At 32.0% G+C, this 22237-nt stretch overlaps 1 protein-coding gene across 4 annotated transcripts in view; it reads right to left on the bottom strand.

Moving 5' to 3' along the window:
• The window catches only part of LOC107436921 (GDT1-like protein sll0615), a 36347-nt gene that overhangs the window by 2856 nt on the left and 11254 nt on the right, over positions 1 to 22237 (bottom strand). For 2 of the 4 annotated variants that reach the window (XM_071182762.1, XM_043051020.2), the window contains exons 2-7: positions 18297 to 18434; positions 16044 to 16248; positions 10871 to 10969; positions 4528 to 4607; positions 1949 to 2086; positions 312 to 417 (exon numbers count right to left, since the gene is read on the bottom strand). In XM_071182762.1, the coding sequence (XP_071038863.1) occupies positions 312 to 417; positions 1949 to 2086; positions 4528 to 4607; positions 10871 to 10969; positions 16044 to 16248; positions 18297 to 18356 (688 nt within the window). In that variant the 5' untranslated portion in view covers positions 18357 to 18434. Of the gene's footprint in view, positions 1 to 311; positions 418 to 1948; positions 2087 to 4527; positions 4608 to 10870; positions 10970 to 13282; positions 13488 to 16043; positions 16249 to 18296; positions 18435 to 22237 lie in introns of all 4 variants that reach the window. The other 2 variants (XM_071182763.1, XM_071182764.1) reach the window with 2 other exon arrangements.

Consider the following 22237-nt stretch of genomic DNA (forward strand, 5'->3'; position numbering starts at 1 on the left):
ACTATTCAATTCTCATTCACTAGTATATAAGGTCTGTTAACTCGATTCTATGACGTTAGAAAACCATTACATTATATTTTATTATAGACGTGAATATTTATGAAGAAATACCTGAATATTTATGAAGAAATACCTGCCGTATAATTATTGTTTTATACTAGTTATACATCTAGACATATATCACATTTATTGTTTAATTTAATTGATGCTCTTTTAAGGTAATATTTACTAAACTTTTAAATACATTGATTTGTTACATGTTATAGTTATTCAAGTTTTGAGAGAATGTTTTATTTTCAAGTAATACAAACCTGCTCTAAGAGATATACGATCCGATATTACTTTTCCACCAATCACAGCTGCCAGAGTACAAGCTGCGTGAGCCACAATTGCCCCAAATAAAACACCGATCACACTCTGTAAGAAGATACATTTATTTATCTCTTCATCTGTACCGATGTAATTAAAGAGATTTGTTAAAAAAGGTACAAAGTGACATTTTAGTGAATTTAGTAACATCAGCTTTAGAAAATACAGTAACAGCACGAAGTTGTTCGCTAAATAATTTTCCCAATTAAGGATTGTTTTCAAAGCTCATGGTATAAGATATTTTAGATAAAGTTATTTTAGGAAGTTAATTTTTGGTAACTATTAGGAGTTTTAACCTTTTTCTTCTCGCTCCCGTGGAAATGACGGGGTGAGGCTTCGCCCCTATTTTTCGCTCCCGTGATATTTCCAGGCTGGAGTGTTAAGTAGTAACGTGTCAATAAGAATAAATCAAATTCAGTTCTTATGCCCGGAAAAAAATTTATTTCTCATTTTACACACCAGATGGCAGCACCAGGATATTTTTAAGGTAATTGTAGATAGTTAGTTTATTTTAAACTTGATGCCACCACTAATCATATAGCACTAATTAAAAAAATAGGCACTTTTACGACCGTTTTCTTGAAAATTAACCGATTGTTAAGGGGTTAAACAGCTATTCATAATTGCTGTTGGAATCGCGATTGCTCCTGAGATTGAGCGTTAGCCTCCTAACGAGGTAATCCAGGTTCGAATACCAGCAGCGGCTGGTTGCTACAAACTCTGATCCTGGCTCTCACTGACGTAAAATATCCTCAGTGGTAGACTGTTCAACGCCAGTTATAAAATAAAACAGAACTGCTCGTTTGAACAACGATGGCCAAGGTAATAAAGCGTTTATCTGCCTATACTGTGACCCAGATTCGAATCAAAGTGGTCGCTATTCGATGCGAATTATGCACCCGGTTCACACCGACTGCAGTGCTGTTGTAAAATCGCAGTAGTAGACGGGGATCACGGGTTTGAAGCCCCTTGCTATCGGGCTAACCGTTAGGTTTCTTCGTGAATGGCATCTCCATGTAAGATAAATGAGCGTCAGTTCCATTTTAAAGTACTACTCTACGAAGGACAGTTTGCCGCATTGCTTGACCGTGGAGTTTCTTTTTGTACTCGATCTTCGATTCAAAATAAAAATGCTAAAAAGTGGAACTAAGCAGTCCATGTTCCCTTAACAAATCATACCTCGGGGGGTACTGATCCAGGAGTTTCCTTGTCTTCTGGATTGGGTTCAAAAATACAAGGCTACGGAGTTGAACATTATTAAAAAATTAGGTCTGCTGTTCAACGACGGTTATAAAAAAAATGACCAAACTTGAGAAAAATCGAATCAAAAGTTATTGAGATACAAAACGTTTAAGACACAACGTTTCTGAAATTTTCTCAGAAACTAAGGTTACGTTATCGGCATGTTTATTCAGGGAAACTAAGATTTTTTCAAAAAATCTTATTTCGTAATTCAATATATCGTATGCACATATTTGAACTATTAAGATTTTCTATTAGTACTCAAGAATCCGAATATTAAACTAAATGTTATTTAACTGTTGCAATTTTTTAGCATGAGCATGCCGGGGTTACTTACTTCCTTTGCGGCTAAAACAACTGTAGCTATTTGTGATCTGTCTCCCCATTCGGCTAAGAAAGTCATTATAAATGCTTCCACAAATACCCATCTTGTAGATGATTTGCGAATGCCGGCTTCCACGTCTTTTTCTTTGACCTAGAATTACATACGAATTACTTTTTCTTCTTTTCCTTATTTTTTAGAGAATATTACAATTAATGTGAGTCATGGTGGCTCAGGGGATAGAGCGCTCGTCCACTAATGAGGTTTGGGTTCGTTTCCCAGCGATGACTGGTAGATATGAATTTTGCACATGGCTCTCACTGGCCACAGTGTTGACGAAATATAATCAGTGGTAAGCGGATCATGGTTTAGAATCCTCTAGCCATCGGGGTGACCCTAGGAGACTTTCGCCTCCATGTTACGCAAATGAGGGTAGTCCCACTGTTTGATCTAGGAGTTTCATTTTATTTTATATTATAACTCCGTTGAACAACCGACTCAATTTTATGGGTTTACGACTACTAATGTTCAACTCCGTATCCTTGTAATTTTGAACCCAATCCAGAAGACAAGGGAACTCCTGGATCGAGTATTGGGAGAAATTTGCCTTCGTTTAGGACTTTTTTGATGGAGATAACCGGCATTTTCGTTACATGGAGAGGAAGATCACGAGAACCTCCCACGGTTAGCCTGATTGTAAGGGGACTCTGACCCATGATCCGTCTACCACTGAGGATTTTTCACGTCAACACTGTGGTCGGTGCAAGCCGACAGGAGTTCTATTGTCTTCCAGGCTTGGTTCAAAATTGCAAGGCTACTGAGTTGAACATAGAATAGTCGTAAATTCTGAATTGGAACTACTGTTCAACGCCGGTAATAAAATAAACGGTTTTCTAAAAACGACTTTCTTTTAAGGAAACACCTTTCTTTATTTATTTTTTCATACTATACTTTATACTCTTTCATACTTTATTTATTTCCCTTGATATCAAGAACGCTTTCGGAACAGCTAGATGGGATAGCTTGAAAAAAATATTAAATCAGCTCAATGTCCCCAAAAATTTATTGTCATTGTTTTTCGGCTTTTTAGATAACCGTACTGTTACTTTTGAGGACGGTGGTAGTTCCATACTTATACAAAAAGATTTTAATATGGGGGTTCCTCAGGGATCCTCACTGGGGCNGAAAATAGGGAAATTTTCATACGCTCAAATTGTGTTTCTTTTTTCCTTTTGTACCCAAATGCGGGTTTGTTTTCTGCCAAACACATGTCATTTTTATCTCATATAGCCTACTATGTCTGTCGATAATGTATAAATCATTCAAACATTTCTTCAGGTGCAAGATCAACCCACAAAATCAATATCCTTTAATTGTTTTGAGTTATGTATTTTAGATAATGGTACAATAGAAATATTTCAGTGGTATAAATACCCCTGTACAATTCCCTTTTATAATACTTAATAAAGTATGGTTGAAAACGTATACACATTAGATTTTGCACATTAATATTAAGCTTGGAATATCAAAATTTAACAAATCACTACTGAGGAGACTGAAAATATAAAAATTTCTTTGATTGCCGAATTATAATAGATGATTTTAAAGGTAAATATTAGAAACATCTCCAAAATTTATCAGACAACCAAATTGGTTTTGATGTTGTCACACCGTCTCCCTCACAATTATTACGATAAATTTTGATGGCTCTTTTATTTCTCTTCCTAAATATTAATTTGCTATACCTGAAGTATAAAAAATTTTAACTTCCTTTTTGAAAAGAATGTTTGATTTTTAATTTTTTATTTTGTTTAATTTTTTTGCAGAACACTTCTTAAGAGACGCCTAAGAACTTTTCAAAATTGAAGTTATTGAAACTAATATATTGGAGGTCTCAAATTAAAATTTAATTGACAAAAATAAAAACTCTGAGAGAATCTGACAAATTATTATCGAGATACACCAGGACAGAGGCGACATTAAAGTAAGAAAAAAGTCTAAATTATTTCTTGGATAAGCTGAAAAAAGAGTTCCTAAAGAAAGGCGACCATCTTTCAGTTCGATCGGGCAAATAAACTGGTTTTATGTAAGTTAAATACACCAGTGAAAGTCTTACTGATCTCGATTATGTATCACCATATTCTGATTGTTTTGGTTCACATAAATATTAATTTGTTGAATCTATTGTTTTAATTTTTGACTACAGTTCTCTGTAATCACTGGCCTTAATTAATACTAATAAATATATTTTGTCTGAAATGAAATTAAAAAGCGTAAACATAATGTATAAACATTTCAGAATTCAAATTTACTGCTCAGACATTTCCAAGAATGTTACTATAATCTTGATCGAAAATAAATTAATGAANTTAATTTTTGACTACAGTTCTCTGTAATCACTGGCCTTAATTAATACTAATAAATATATTTTGTCTAAAATGAAATTAAAAAGCGTAAACATAATGTATTCATATTTATCCATTTCAGAATCCATTCATCATGTATATCCATTTCAGAATTCAAATTTACTGCTCAGACATTTCCAAGAATGTTACTATAATCTTGATCGAAAATAAATTAATGAATAATCTTACCTTACTTGACATTTTAATGTCAACTGTTCGCTGCACTTCTTCTAATTCCTCCTTCCCTGAAGAACTATTCATTTTGCATCCTATTCAGAATAACAATTATTTGCAAATCAATATTATTTGTTAAAATACATTACCCTACAATAACAGAAGTGACACTTTCAGTTTTCGACATTTTTTTTAAATTTTTCAAGAAATACTTCGAGGACAAATTTGTAATTTGAGAAGTGTTTGATTCACACTTTGCAATAAAGTTTAAAGCTTTCAGGGGTTTTAGAGACCGACAGTAAATTATAAAGGAGAACAAATATTATCACCCATTCCAGAAAATCAAGTAATAAGCTTATAACTTGTAATCGATTACTTGTTATTTGCAATGTTGTTATTGCAATTTTCTGTTTACTTACTTGTACTGTTGTTGCAATGATTGCATAAAATTTCTTAAATCTAGCTTAAATATTTATGGAGATATGAACATTTTTATAAAAAACGATTTTTTTTTTTTGTCTCATGTTGTTTTTGCTATAGCTTCGAAAATATTTAGTATTATTAAACAAAATTTTTATGGCAATTAAAAATTAATTACTAGTTTGCAAAAATCTGATCATTAGATCAGAAGTTATTCAAAGTTTTCGGTCTTCTTTGCGTACTGTACATTTCACGAACATTTTAATCCGTGTTATTATTGCTTAAAAATATTTTTTTATATCATTTAAATGTTTTCATAATCTTTTTATGTTTTTTTTCTTTTTTAATTTATGTTTTTTTCTTTTATTAAACATATTAAGCTGTTCGAATTTCTTGCATAAATTTTATGCGTAAATTTTGTACAATTTGGTCGTTTTACCAAGAATTGACGAATTGCGGCGCCCCTCAAATTTGTCGATAACTCTCAAGGCTATTCAGAACGGAAAAAAAAAATTCTTTATAAATTCAATTAAACTCACAGTATTTCAGAAAACAACAAAAATATATTTCATTTAAAAAAATTATTAACAATTTTTTAATTATTTCTAAATGTAACGTAAATCTCTTTTTATGTGATTCGCAGTAATGTTTTTTAAAGCATGAAGGTCGAGAGATAGAATTAACATTGCTCAAAACCAATCGTCTGGAGTGAAAATAAAGGTTATTTCAAAAAAGGATTCAATTAAAAAGGATCAAAGGTATTAAAAGATTCAATTTTATTATTAACTGTGATTAAAATGCAAAAAAAAATAATTAACAATACTTATACAGTCGGGCCTCTATTTAACGAAGTAGCTAAATCCCGATAATAAGTTCGTCATATGGAAAATTCGTTGAATAGAAAATCCCCTTTTAAAATACTTAAGCAACACAAAACAGGTTTTAAATTCATAAGCACTAGACATAATTATTAAAATAGCAATTGATGTACTTTTATCTTGTAAACTAGCATCTATTTATTTTATAAATTTTAATCATAAAAGAAATCTGCATGGAAAGCAAGAATAGAGCAAAACATTATCCAGTGTTACGCTATCATGTTATATACATTTTCAACTAAGAAAAGCCTAAATTTAAGTATGAAATTATAGTTTCATTTATTATAAACGTAATTTTAAACATACATTACCACATTCGTTCTTAAGTTTAATTGCTATACTTATAAAATCCGTTTGAGATGCAAGCAAAAAGGAAAAGGGAATTTACTGCTTTCTCTAAGATAATTTTTAGAGAAAACAGTAATACATTTCTTAGAGCAGTGGCTTCGAAAATTAATTCAAGGCCATTTCCCCCATAAAATGCGTTAACAAGTTTGAAATATTTTGGAAAATAGGGAAAGTGGATCTCAATGAAAAGTTCGCTAAATATAAAATTCACTTCCTTATTTGGAAGTTATTTTACGAAGAAATTTCCAAAATCTTCTCGGTTCCTCGAAAAAATTCGTAAAATAGAGAAATTCGTAAAATGGAAGTTCGTTAAATNTCGTTAAATAGAGAAATTCACTTCCTTATTTGGAAGTTATTTTACGAAGAAATTTCCAAAATCTTCTCGGTTCCTCGAAAAAATTCGTAAAATAGAGAAATTCGTAAAATGGAAGTTCGTTAAATAGAAGTCCGACTGTATTATTATTTTAGCAGTCTATATGAACTCAGCAAATATTTTCAGAAACGACGTTGTAATATGTTGTGCTCACTTCAATTAATCAATTAAATCACTCGATATTCCTTTCTTTTTCTTTTTTTTTTCAATTTTAGTTCCTTTTTTTCTTCAATTTTTGTTTCGTTTTTTTTTTCTTCAAATTTTTGTTTCTGTTTTTTGTGTGATTGTAAAGTAAAATTAAATAATAAAATAATAATAAAAACTAATAAAGAATCTCTCCAAAAATTATTTGTCCCGCAGTGGACTGATCGTTAAGACACGGTTCCCAGCAGATCACCGATTTCAAGCATCACTGTCTGTGGTCAGTGTGCGGGTGGGTGACCACTTGGATGAGTCTGCGTAGGGACCGAGGGTGTGCGGTATTGGTCCTCGTTAAACTGTTCTGCCGTAAAGTGCTCGACTTCGCGTGCAGGTCGTCGGGCTACCGAAGCGGAGGTGCCATCCCCTCGGCAGAGGATCAAAATTGTGATGGCATGTCTTCGGATCATCCTCAGAGATGTTTCCCAGGCCGTCGCCAATAGCCCATTGTGCAGCTCTAGTGCGACGTAAATTAACAACCAACCAACCAATCCAAAAATTATTTTAAAAAATCAGTTCTTCCTCAACAAAGTCACAGTTAAAAATGTTCTGCGCTTATTAATTATTTTGTGATAGTATGGAGCATGCACTGTCTTGCCAAAAGCTTCCGGACACCTAGTGGTATCGACAAGACGAGTCCTGCTTTGAGGCATATTACCAGAATGTTGATCCCGTTTTTGCCTGTATGGCAGATTGAGTCGTCCTTCCAATAAGGTGAATCGGGTTTCGATCCCGGCGATTGCTGGGTTGATACGAATTCCGCATCCGGCTTGCACTGACCACAGTGCTGACGTGAAATATACTGACCACAGTGCTGACGTGAAATATCCTCAGTGGTAGACGGATTATGGGTTAGACCAGTGGTTCCCAACCTTTTCTGGACCATCGCCCCCTCTTGTGGTTGGCTGACACACATCGCCCCTTTTTCTTTTTGCTCAAAAACCATTCTTTGCTGCTTGTGAGCAACCGAACGCTAAGTTATATTTGCTTTTAATTTAAAATGTAATGCAAATAAGGAGGCAATTTTATCCTGCCATTTTTATTAATTAAAAAAAAATGCGCATCTTTTTTTTGAGAAAGAAATTATATTTAAAACGGAATAATCAAAACAAAAGTACATTTTTTAAAATTCATATTTTAATGTAATCAAGAAAAAGTTAAAACGTTAGCAACTAAAATTTGAGAAAAAAATGAAGAGTGAGAAAGTACATTTTTACCACTTCAATGACTGCCCTGTGCTTGGTGTATTTCAGTTAAAGCTTGAATGTCAGGTTTTATGTTCGTCAGATTTAAACGCAGGTCTCCTTTGAAGCAAATGTCCAACCTATTTCTTTGCTTTGTGAGGAGCTGGACGACAGAACTAAATCCTCTCTCCACTAAATTTGTTGACGGTAATGACGAGATGAGGAGCGGCTCAGTTTGTTTCCACAATTGTGGATAAGTGTCCATAAGCTTTACCCAAGCTAACTCGTAACCGTATTTTTTAAAGACGACTTTAGCATACTTCAAATCTAAAAACTCAGTCTGCAAAGAGGAAGTGAGCTTATCCACAACTTCAAAAGAGAAAGGATCGAAAATCCAATCCGGAATTTCTAATTTCATCAAATCTTTAAATCTTGATTCCATAACTGATCAAGGTGATCAGTAAAAATTAAGATTTTATTTTCGAGAATCTCGATATCTGCCATTGAACACTTTTTAAGAGTTGGAAATTGCATTAGCTCTTTGCGACCAATGTTTGACTTGTAGATATCAAACTTGGCGATGAATGAAGATATGATTCCCTTAGCCTTGATAATGTTCATTTTATTTCCTTGAAGTTTTACGTTGATTTCCTTCATTTTTTCAAAAATATCCGTGAGGTACGCAGTTTCTAACTTGCGTTGCTTTAAACTCTCACTTAAAACGGGATCAGTGGTGTCGAGAAACTCAGTAACCGAGTCAACGATTCGAAAAAACGACGCAAACAGTTTCCTTTTGAAAGCCATCTCACATCTGTATGTAGGAGCAAGCATTCGAAATCTTCATCATTTTCACGGCAAAGTTCTCAGAACAAACGGTCATTGAGAGAATCAGCTTTGATTTTATTGATGCCAAAAATAACGAATTGTAAAGTGTCATGCAGGGCACCACTTAACTTTTTTGCAGAAAAATGTTGACAATGAATGGTGATGACCACCAGTACTTCTTTTTCAAGGTACACTAGAAGCCCAGTATGACGACCAGACATGGCAGGAGCACCATCTGTCGCACAAGCACTTACATTTGTAAGGGGAATTTTTTTTCTCCACAAAATAGTCTTTGACCAATTTAAAAGTCTACGAACATTTTTTATCAGTGATCAAAGTTCTTGTAAGCAACATTTCCCCGTTCATCCAATCTCCTAACTCTCATTTATGAATCTCGCGTAAGCTAATACAATAGCTTTGTTATCTATCTCAATTGAGTCATCAATCTGCAACTCAAATTTACCTTCTCTCATAAATTTGATGAGTTTTGATTCAACGCCTGCGGTCATCTCATCAATAAGCGTGGAAGCAGTATTATTGCTCAGAGGTTTTATTTTATGGCTCGATCCCTCACCCAACATGATTTCAAATTTTTTTTTAGTAGCAGGTAAAATAAGAGTTTACCAATTGTGTGAGGTTTAGAGTTATATAAATGTTTCGTCTATCAATTCGTTTCTTCTATTACATGCCTTTTAAAATCGGAGGGATGGGAATGAGACGAGAGAGGAACATTTGAGGAGAAGAAGGTATATAAAAGACCATGACTTTCAACAAAAGAGAATTCTTGAACGTCAGATTTCCGCCAGCAATACCAAAACGTATGACGAAAACGATCCTAAACTTGAAATTTTTTAATTTTTAACTATCGTAATTCTTCATCCACACCAGAACCATAAGCTTCATATATGTTTTCAATTTCGATCTCAAATAACTTTTGTCATTAATATTATTAGCAATTTTTATCTTTGGAACACTCGTCGCCCCCCGATCGCCCCCCCTAAGGATTATCGCCCCCATGAGGAGCTCTATCGCCCCCAGGTTGGGAACCACTGGGTTAGACTCTCCTTGTCTTCAGACTAACCGTGGGAGGCTCTCGTGGTCTTCCTCTCCATGGAACAAAAAGGCGGATTAGTTCTATCAAAAAGTCCTCCACGAAGCAAATTTCATCCAATACTTGATCCAGTAGTTCCCTTGTCTTCTGGATTGGGTTCAAAATAACAAGCCTACGGAGTTGAACAAGTCGTAAGCCCAAAAATTGAGTCGGCTGTTCAACGACGGTTATGGCTGATTATGGCTGGTCGATACGAATTCCGCATCTGGCTTGCACCGACCACAGTGCTGACGTGAAATATCCTCAGTGGTAGACAGATCACCCGTTAGAGTCCCCTTGCAGTCAGGCTAGCCGTGCTAGGTTTTCCTCTCCTTGTAACGCAAATGCTGGTTAGTTCCATCAAAAAGTCCTCAACGAAAGCAAATTTCACCCACTACTTGATCCAAGAGTTCCCTTGTCTTCCGGATTGGGTTCAATATTACAGGGCTACGTAGTCGAAAGCCCACGCGGTTGTTCAACGACGGTTATATATTGACTTCTAGACTCCTAATCGCAGTTGAAGTGAGTGCTGGCAGTGATGATGGTCGATTTGATGGCTACTTAATCTGTTTTCTAATTCATTCTGAAGGCATAATATGAGATTTAGATTGAGGCTCTGAGAAAAGCCAGTTTATTTTGAAACACCCATTATGTCAAACTACAGCTGCGCAAGTTTCGATGTTAATGACATAGTAATCCTGCTAGAAGAAAAACGGGCTTTTCCCGTAATAATGCCATATTGTTGAGAGAGCTATGGTATGGTCAGATACATCTCAGAGTTCAGATTTTTAATCACGGAATCTGAAGGACCCAGAACAAACCATGAAAAGCATCCCCATATGTTGATACTTTAGGTGAACCTCCGGCTACATTTGTCTACCAGATAGTGTGCAACATATTGGAAAATATAGGAAAATATCTCCCACAATAAATAAATTTAAAGGAATATTCATCAAAACTATTTTACATTTTTTCCTCTTTCGTTCTTTCAGCGTTTTTAATTTTAATTTCACGATTCACAGGTAATTTCATGTTTACTTACCTTCCCTCAACATTTTGCCCCCAAATATTAAAAAGAGGAGTGTAGAAAGTCCATGAACCCATACAGAGGGAATTTTTGAAAATGCCATTCCCAGTCCAACTAAAATAAGAAAAATAAATAACAAAATTAAATTCAGATTAGTGTAATTCAATACTTTATGTGTTATATGCACTCATACTAAATAAGTATTAAAATTATGGGGGAAGCGGCTAAGTAGGTTGTACAGTACACAGAATAAAAAACTCCTTAATAACTTTTGATCTAATGAACGGATTTTTATAATATTATTTTATAACCGTCGTTGAACAGCCGATCCAATTTTTTGGGCTTACGTCTTCCTATGTTCAGCTCCGTAGCCTTGCAATTTTGAATTTTTGATTTCATGGAGAACTTTTTGATGGAACAAACCCGTATTTGCATTACATGGAGAGGAAAACCACGAAAACCTCCCTTGGTTAGCGTAACCGAAAGGGGACTCTAACCCATGATCCGTCTACGACTGAGAATATTTCACGTCAGCACTGTAGTCGGTGCAAGCCAAATGCGGAATTCGTATCGATCAGCCATTGCTGGGATTCGAACCCGGTTCACCTCATTGGAAGGCGAGCGCTCTACCCCCTCCCCACGTACTAAAATGCATCCACAGTTCACGTGCGTGCATTTAGAAAACTGTAAAAGTATTTTCTCAAAGTTTTTTCCAAGTCTGTGGAACTGATAAATCAGATAAATGTCGCTGATTGTATTCAAATTTAAATTATTTTATCAAAACTATATTTCGTTAAGAATTTACAAGATTATTTCATTTTATTGAATATTTTTTTTGCAATAAAATTATTTTGGCAATTTTTAGGTTAAATTTTAGCAGGGTTTTTTTTTCGAAATGGAATTTTTTCTTTTCCATTCTTACAAAAACCGGCATATTAAAAAATCCTGTGAACTTCTGTAGCAATTCGCAACAATCATAATGCCAATAAAAAATAGATAAATCTTTTTCATTCTAATTTAAAAATAGCTGGTGTTGCTGATTTATCTTTACACTTTTTACTCTGGTTTATCTTTATAAAGATTTTCATTCTTTGTTATTGAACTTTAAATACTTTTTCATTTAAGAAAAATTAAAGAAAATTTTGTTGGGAATAAAAATAAAATTTATAGGATGATTTCAACTAGTTTCCTGAAGAATAATTTTTATTCTAGGTCATTAAATTTTAAATATTTTTATAATTTAAGAAAAATTGAAGAAAATGTTATTAGAAATAATCCTTTCTTTTTTTTATCATAGAATGATATCTGCTTTTGTTTCCTTATAAAAAAATTTCTGTACAGGTCATTGAATTTTGAATATTTTTCCCCTTAAGAAAAATTTTGTTGGAAGTAATAAATTTTTTTTTATAGAATGATCTCTGCCTTTGTTTCCTAAACGATTATTTAAAATATAAATTTTTATAAATATTTGTTTTCATATGTTTTCTCTCTTTTTTTTAATTTTTTTTTCTTTTTACCTTAAGAGGTGATTATAATTCTTTTTATCATGGGTATATTAATCGAGAAGTTTTCCCAGGCATCTAGACTCATAAAGTGATAAGACACGCCACTGATTATAAAACTGATTTTTTTTTCTTCAAATTTACAAATGTGTTGCTAAACAAGCTTTTCAAGTCCATCTATATATATATTTCTCTTACACGGCCACAAAAAAAAGCCTCATTACAACTCCCCGAATGGCAACGCTAGAAAATCGACCAATGATCGCTGCTAAAAATGTCACATGCCAAATTTAGCTGAGATGGCTCAACAAATAGCGCTTTTAAAAACGGAAACTGAAATAACCAGGTGAGTAGTCTTTGACGATAGATCTCTATTTTAGTATTTTGTCGAAAGCGCTTTTTCTCACGAATTTACATATTATGAATTTATTTGACGATTTTTGATTTATATCACGAATTTATTTGTTTCACTGGAATTTATTTGTTTATACAGGTTTTTCCATTGCAATTCACTTATTTCAATTTTTAATAGACTTAATTATAGCCAAAATTTTAACCTTTTTATAGAGATATCAGTTTTAGAAATTTTATCTTAAGATTTTATACTATAGCACATTTCTGATAGGTTCAACGAATTACATGTCATCTATTTGAATTCAAATTTATTTTAATGACTTAGTACGTATTTACTAAAAAGATGTAAATTTTTTTTTTTTAAAAATGGATTTGAATGATTGTTTTGGATTCTTAGAATTTTGTGCATTTGCAATGTACCTAAGTTAGTAGCGAGCGAAGCAAACTATATAAGATTGCGTAGCAATTTTCGGGGGTTGGCGAGCGTCAGCGAGCAGGGGGCGCAGCCCACTAGTTAATATTGAATAGTCTAGTAAGTAAAATCTATTAATAATAAAATAATTCGATTTACCAGATAATGCTGTCATCAAAATCAGTGCCGATATAGCTCCTGCGAAAACAAATTTGGCTAAGTGGGAGAGCGACAAAACAACTGCAATAAAGAAAGTTTTGTCTCCAATTTCAGAAACAGCCGTCATGAGGAAGGCACTTACAAATCCTTTCCCTATATCTTCTGTAGAAGTTGATAGCCAATTAGTGCCATTCGTTGATTCATTCTAAAACATTATGCATACTTATAGAAAAGTTAATCACTAAACATAAAAGGAAAGAAAAAGGTTAATTACTAAATTATGTCCCAAGTGATAGATAAATTAATGGTTAGATCCCCAGTAGTGTCGGGTTAACCGTAGAAGGATTTCTAATCTGTGAGTCGAATTTGACTCACTAAAATGTGAGTCAAATTTGCTTAAAGCGTCTGCGCGGAGAAAAATTACTCACGATTTAATCGAATATTCATCATTTTATATTTCATCCTGTAATGATTTCCTTCTTAACCCCCTTCCTTCTCACTCCCATGAAAATGAAGGGGTAAGGTGTCGCCCTCTATTTCTCGCTCCCGTGATATTTCCGGGCTGGAGTGTTTAGTAGTATCGCGCCAATAAGAATAAAACTAATACATTTCTTTTGCTTGGGAAATATTTTATTTCTCATTTTACACACCAGTTGGCAGTATCAGGATATTTTTAACTTAATTGTAGATAGTTAGTTTATTTTAAACTAGATGCCAGCACTAATTAGGGATACAGGGATAAAAAAAAATTGGCACTTTTATGACCGTTTTCTTGAAAATTAACCGCTCGTTAAGGGGTTAAGTAACGCTATTTTTTTCCGTTTTTTTTAATTTTATTTAAAGGTAGTGTAAAGAGTAGTGCAATATTAAAAAAGGTAGTTTGTAGCAATTTCTAGCAACCACTTTTATCGTTAGTTTAGAAAAGAAACACGATTCTAGCGCAAATAATTTTTTTAAATTTCATGGGTTAATTTTTAAATTTGATCTTCACGGATTTTTTTTAATTTGATCTTCTCGGATTTGTCAATGAATGCAATGAAAATGACCCTGTGGCTGCAACTGAGCTTTAATAGAAATTACGTCACGTATAACTTAATATTTAAACTAGCCATTACGATAAACACTTGGGTCACACTTTAATATGCGAATGCATTGACACATTGATGTTATTTCAAAGGAAGGAAAAGTATTTTCGAAGTACCTAATTTCTTAGAGGAAATAAAAGAGCATTAAACAATAAAAAAATTGCAAGTATTTGATAATTTCATATTTATTAAAATTAACTATTCGTTGTCGAAAAAGCCATAAAAAGTTGAAGGTCAAATGAATATATTTTATTTTATTTTATAATCGTCGTTGAGCAGCCGACCCAATTTTATGGGTTTATGACTACTAATGTTCAACTCCGTAGCCTTGTAATTTTGAACCCAATCCAGAAGACAAGGGAACTCCTGGATCAGTACCCCCAGAGGTTTGATTTGTTATGGGAACATGGGGGACTTTGTGACTCGACAGATTTAACGGGCATCACTCACCATTCACTACACGGGGAGTCTTCGGCCGGTTGGGATCGAACCCACGACCTCTNTTCGCCATGTTCAAATGGGTGCACATTAAAGTTATTGTAGCCCGAATTTTTTAATATGCAATTAAATATTTTTAAAAATCTACTTCTTATTTTAATTTGTAATTCAATACTTTTGTTTTGTACAACTTGGTAAAAATCTGACAGTAATATTTAATGTTCCTGCAAACATAAAAGAGTCCTACATAAAATTTTAAAAAAGTTGCGGCCCGCCATTTTATTTGTGTTTTTAATTGTGGCCCCCGGCCTCGAGTAAGTTGGAAACCCCTGTTCTATAGCAATTCGCAACAATTATAATGCCAATGAAAAATAAAAAAATCTTGTTTATCATTCTAATTTAAAACTTGCTGGTGTTGCTGGTTTATTTTTACTCTGGTTTATCTTTACAAAGATTGTTCTTTATCATTCTTCGGGACTGAATTTGAAATAATTTTTCATTTAAGAAAAATTAAAGAAAATTTAGTTGGAAGTAAAAATAATGTTAATAGGATGATTTCTACGTGTTTCCTGATAAATAATGTTTATTCTAGATCTAGGTCATTGAATTTTAAATATTTTCATAATTTAAAAAAAAATGAAGAAAATGTTATTAAAAGTACTCCCTTTTTTGTCATAGAATGATTTCTGCTTTTGTTTCCTTATAAAGAATTTTCAGTTTAGGTCATTGAATTTTGAATATTTTTCCCCTTAAGAAAAATTTTGTTGGAAGTAATAAATTTTTTATTGTAGGATGATTTCTATTTAAAAATCTACTTTCCTGAAAAATAATTTTCATTCTGGAGGACATTTAGTTTTAAATATTTTTTTACCTAAGGAAAATTGAGGAAAAATTTGTTGGAAATAATAATTTTTTTTATTATTAAATGTCCTCTGTCTGTGTTCCTAACTGATTACTTAAAAAAAAAATTTTTATAAATATTTGCTTTCATATGTTTTCTCTCTTTCGAAATTTTTTTTTTACCTTAACAGGTGATTATAATTCCTTTTATCATGGGTATATTAATCGAGAAGTTTTCCCGGGCATCTAGACTCTTTTAGTGATAAGACACACCACTGATTGTAAAACTGATTTTTTTTTCAAATTTACAAATGTATTGCTAAACAAGCTGTTCAAGTCCATTAATATTGAATAGTCTAATAAGTAAAATCTATTAATAATAAAATAATTCGATTTACCTGATAATGCTGTCATCAAAATCAGTGCCGATATAGCTCCAGCGAAAACAAATTTGGCTAAGTGGGAAAGTGACAAAACAACTGCAATAAAGAAAGTTTTGTCGCCAATTTCAGAAACAGCCGTCATAAGGAAGGCACTTACAAATCCTTTTCCTATATCTTCCGTAGAAGTTGATAGCCAATTAGTGCCATTCGTTGATTCATTCTGAAACATTATGCATACTTATAGAAAAGTTAATCACTAAACATAAAAGGAAAGAAAAAGGTTAATTACTAAATTATGTCCCAAGTGATAGATAAATTATTGGTTAGATTCCCAGTAGTGTCGGGCTAACCATAGAAGGATTTCAAATCTGTGAGTCAAATTTGACTCACTAAAATGTGAGTCAAATTTGCTTAAAGCGTCTGATGCGTAGAAGAATTACTCGAATCTCCATCATTTTACATTTCATCCTGTAATGATTTCCTTCTTAAGTAACACTACTTTTTTCCTCTTTTTTTTTAAATGTAGTGTAAAGAGTAGTACAATATAAGAAAAAGTTGTTTGTAGCGATTTTTAGCTACTACTTTTAACGTTAGTTTAGAAGCGATTCTAGCGCAATTAATTTTTCAAATTTGATGGGTACAAATCCTCACGAATTTGACAATGGATGCAATCGGAGCCTGACTAAGGCAGGGGCATACGGGGCAGTTGCCCTGGGCCCCCACATCAGAAGGGGCACCCAAATAGAATAGAAGGTTTATTTTATGTTTTCCTTCTTTAATGAACTTTTTTTTAAACAAAATATCAGTACAGTGTAAAATCCGTCAGTTTTATGTTAGCTTCTTCATCAATCTATCGTATGAACACAAGAAATCTATATTTCGTAAATCCATTGCTTTCTAGGGCGGAATTCTGCTAAATTTTCGAATTACGATGGACAAATTTTTCCAATCAAAAGGTTGTATTTCTACATATTGCAAAATGCGACATGTTTACAAAAATATGGGCTTCTGATTGGCTTAATTGAGCTATCGTAATTGCGAAAATGTAGCTAAATGCCGCACTAATGGCGGCAAGGATATGAATATTTCGCAGCTAATAGTTTTTTCGGGATTTCGGAAAAAAAACTTAAGTTTGAAAAGTAGTGAAGCAGAGGGGGGCCCCCCAAAGAAGATTTTGCCCCGGGCCCCAATAAGTCTAAGTCGGGCCCTGGATGCAATGAAAATGATCCTGTGGCTGTAGCTATACTTTGACAAAAATTACGTCACGTATAACTGATAATTAAACTAGCCATTACGATAAATAGATAATTAATCACTTGGGTTACACTTTCGCATGCGAATGCATTGACTTATTGATGTTATTTTAAGAGAAAGGAACGTATTTTTGATGTACTTAATTTCTTAGAAGAAATAAAAAAGCGTTAAACAATTAAAAAAATTGGCAAGTATTTGATAATTTCGTATTTATTAAATTAAATATTCGTTGTCGAAAAATGCATAAAATGTTGAAGGTTGAATGAACAAATTCGAGAAAAAAATGTTTTAGAATAATTTTTGAAGCACTTAATTTCTTAGAGGAAATAAAAAAGCGTTAAACAATTAAAAAATTGGCAAGTATTTGATAATTTCGTATTGATTATTTTATACATACATTGTCGAAAAAGGCATAAAATGTTGAAGGTTCAATGAACAAATTCGAGAAAAAAATGTTTTAGAATAATTTTTGAAGCACTTAATTTCTTAGAGGAAATAAAAAAGCGTTAAGCAATTAAAAAATTGGCAAGTATTTCATAATTTCGTATTTATTAAGTTAAATATTCGTTGTCGAAAAAGGCTTAAAATGCTGAAGGTTCAATGAACAAATTCGAGAAGAAAAATTTTTGGAATAACAATTTAAACATAAATAAATATTTCTTAATCATTCTCTTACATTTAACGTAAGCCAATTTTCATTCAAAACCATTTTGAACATAGGTGTAAATTAAATTCACCAGCGAAGTTTGTCTCCTTAAAGTAGTGAAGTAGTTACGAAATTACAAAGTTGTTTGCGGTTAACTAAATTTGTAACAAAGTAGTTGTTGTTAACTACATTTGCAATAAAATAGTTGTAGTTGTATGAAAAGCTGACAATCTTAAAAGTGACTTCGTATGAAAGAAGCAAATTACGCAAACATTTATAAAATCTAATAAAAATGGTATCATATAAAAATTTTTAAAAAAAAGAAGAATGGTTGTCATAGTAGCATGACGTCTTTAAACAAAGCATACCTCAAATGTTGACAGTGTTGAGAAGCTCTCATTCATAGATTCTATATCCGTAAATTCCATTAGAGCAGACGAAGTCTTGAAAGAAGAGAAATGGAAGGACAATGACAAATTGAAATAATTTTATTCCCTTTAATGAACCTGTAAAATTATAACATTAATCTTTTAACTACGATTATTGATGCAAATTACTAAATTAATTTTCTTATAATTAAGTAAATATTGCAGGCATCATGTCTTAACTGCTTTGTAACTATAATTAGGTAAATACTAAATAGATAATACCAAGAAACTGAAAGAGCAAGACATTGGCTTCAAAAATATGTGTATTGGATATCACAGTCGACATGCTTCAAGCGCTCAGAAATTGACACATATTTTCAAGAATTGCCAGATGTGAATAAAAAGAAGAGGAAAAAAAGTGACTTGAAATATAAAACGTAAAATTGTAGACAAAAAATGGAAAATAATGAAGAGAAATAAAACTAGAGAAACCTTAGCAGTCGAAAGTGAATAAAAACAATAATAATAATAAAGCAGAACACGAAAAACTACAGTGGCTGAGAGTGTAATAGACAAATATTAGTGGATGAAAGCCAGGCATCTTTAAAAATATTTATATTTTCAAATTTTTTCCCACAGTAAAATTAACTCATATTGAATCTCATATCTTTTTTTTCGAAAGCAGCGTGTAATTATTTTCCTGTAAACAAATTAACAAATAACTGTACTCATCTCCGTTGCTGTTGTTGACGTCGGTCATTAAGGCAGGAAGATGCGATTGTTCTTTTTTTCCAGTGGCGCCATCTGTGACCAAGAATTCGACTTCTGCCACACACTTACGTCACACCCGTTTATAGGGCAGACACATTCATACACCCATTCATTCGTCCACAGATCGTAATTTTGACCTGAACCAGAGAACGAGCAATCTCCCATTCAGTACTCCCAGAGGTAATGATTTGTTATGGGAACATAGAGGACTTTGTTACCCGACAGATTTAACGTGCACCAGTCACCATTTACTACACGGGGAGACTTCGGCCAGCAGGATTCGAACTCCCATTCTGACAAACGTGAGTTTAGCAATCTGCAAATTAGGCTATTCCTGCCATATTATCTGCTTTAACATAGGTTTTTAAAATCGACGTCAAATTAGAAGTTAAAAAAAACTTACTTATAAAACGACGAAAATAGCATTGAAAAAAAAAATCTTTCGAATCATCATCGAAGTCAATCAGTACAAATGTGGTGAGAATAATGAAAAACCAATTTACTTGTCGAATGAAACTGAAAATCACTCACATTTCATTTATCCCCGATAAATAAAATGTTTTTTTTTTTACTGATCCTAAACCGTATTTTTAATCTGATTGATAACGATAATGATTCTTCAGATTTTAATAACGTGTGAGATTTTTAATTACTTAAATAATATGTTTGCTGCTTACTTAACTTCCAATTTAACAGATAATCTAAAAGCATATATCAAGAAAGGTGATTTAAGAACATTCTCTTTATTTTATGCATTTATTTCCACGGTTGAGCTTTCAAATAAGAATTGAACTAATGAAAGGTAACAAGGGATAAACCATTTCACCAGAAGCAAGAATGACATCCCTTACGAGGGAGGGGTTTATTCTACGTAGATGTATCTTAACGATCACGCCTAATATATAATTTAAGAATCATCTGATAAAATAAAGGTCTGATAAAAAATGCAAATTAAGTGCTGAAAAGAAATACTCAAGTGCGGCGAAAGTGAAACGTTATCCAAATCCGACGAATCATTTACGATGAAGGTGAAATTTAAAATATCATAATCTGTTTTCCCAAAGAAATTAAAAGCAGTTACTAGAAATACCTTTCAGTTGTCTACAACGATTAAATTCGTTTTGACAATCTTTAATCCTACCTCTCTCAATACTGATTACACTAAACACTGAATGTAGTACAGATGATATTGTGAACTTATAGTCTAAAAACTTATAATGGCTAGCTGATCAGAAAATATAATAAATAAATAAACTAAATTAGTACCTAAAAATAGAAGCACAATTATTATAAATTGTTTTTCCTAAAAACTATAGGGTGTATAAGTTTAGATTTATAGTTATGTATATGCTAAAGGTTTTTAGCTAAAATAAAATTTAAAGTTTATAGCATAAATCATCTTAGGAATGTAATAAGTATATAACATTGTAACGCTTGAATTATACTTTATAAATCATAAACAAATATTTTATTTAGTTATACACACATTAGAAAGATAATATAAAAGACAAGTTTTCGTGAATAAACATCCCATATTTTTTTTAATTTTGAATCTAAAGCATTATTGTAGTAAGGTTCTCACAAAATCGAAAAATATACTCACCCACAGTTACCGTGAAAAATAAAAAAGTTACAGAAAACTCTAAACGCAAAAGCGTTTCTATAACATGTATGAAAGAATAATTCACTAAATCAATCACTATCAGTAGAAGTACAATAGATGAGACATTTTAATAGGTTGGTTGATTAAACTACAGATATTTTGAATTAATCATGATTTAATGGCTAATAAATTCTTCATCAAATCAAATAAAAATCGAAAACTCCATTGATATTTATTCTAAAATGTAAAAACAATCGTCTGCTTGTATAAATTTTGTAAAGTCATTCTGTAGAAGTAAAAACGATATTAGATTTCACGATTATTACTTCTATGCCATTTATTCATTGTCTTTTGCAGAAATAAAATCGTTTGCCACTTTCGAAATTAACAGTAATCTTCTCTTTAAAAATAGTAAACGGAAATAAGATCGTGCTCTCTAAAACTTTCAGCGGTAAAGAATATTACGATACTAATTTCGTATTTTTAAATTTTGATGGTCAATGTATATGTCCTATAGTAGAATAATTTTACGGTGCGTTTTTCAAACAATAAAATTGTTCCGATCTTTGGAACTCATTAACATAAGATGAACATCTAGTCATTTTTATTAATAATCTGTAAGTAATTTTTCGTATTTTATAAATGCAAATTAATGAATAGTTTGTTTAAAATAATTCATATGATTGAATGCATTTGTGAAAAATTCTATATAAAAAATAAATAAGTATGATAATCGTTATTAAATTTGCTTTAAAAATAATTTTACTGATTTAAATTTTTATTTATTTATTTATTTTGTTATGAGAAGAAGGATTAATTTTTATTACTCAGTTGTATAAATCCTACCATTATCATATTAGTGGTATCCTGTTAAACTATTTTGGACGATTTTTATTATCATTAATTATGTTTAAATTAAATTTAATTATCTTTAAATTATTTTACTATCTTTAAAATTTTCCTTTATTTTATAAGTGTTAATTTTAAGTATAAAATGAAATTTAAACTTTGTTTAAAAAGACTAAATTACATTTTTGAAATAATCGATAAAATAAATATAATGTTCATTAACATGGAACATTATATTTTTTTTATTTTGCGTAAGAACTTATTTATTAGATTCAAAGTTTGTCTTTTTTTAAATCAGTGAAGAAAGTTTTATTGACTTAATTATGCAGACTATCACATTAGATGATTTTTTTACCACGTTTATATCAACTTGCCTTCGTCTATTCGGGTGGAATTTTTTTAATCGATTTTAAACTAACTTCCCGACTAGCTATAGACTTCAAATTTGGCAAATAGTTCAGAATTGGATAACAATGCATGAAAATGAAGAGAAAAAAGACATACAAAGTAAAATAAAATTGAAATTAAAGAAAAATTAATATTTTCGCGATTGTCTTTTGTTGTCGATTCGATTATTTCAAATTAGTGTCACATGTCAGTTGAAAAGTTTTGTGTACAGTGAGTGAAAAAATTGAGATTTTGGAAGTGGGAACAAAAAAAAATAAAAATAATATTTTTAAAAACCATGTTTTTGTAGTGGAGAATAATAATTAAAAAA

This window comes from Parasteatoda tepidariorum, chromosome 6, assembly GCF_043381705.1.
Source record: "Parasteatoda tepidariorum isolate YZ-2023 chromosome 6, CAS_Ptep_4.0, whole genome shotgun sequence".
Lineage (NCBI taxonomy): Eukaryota > Metazoa > Arthropoda > Arachnida > Araneae > Theridiidae > Parasteatoda > Parasteatoda tepidariorum.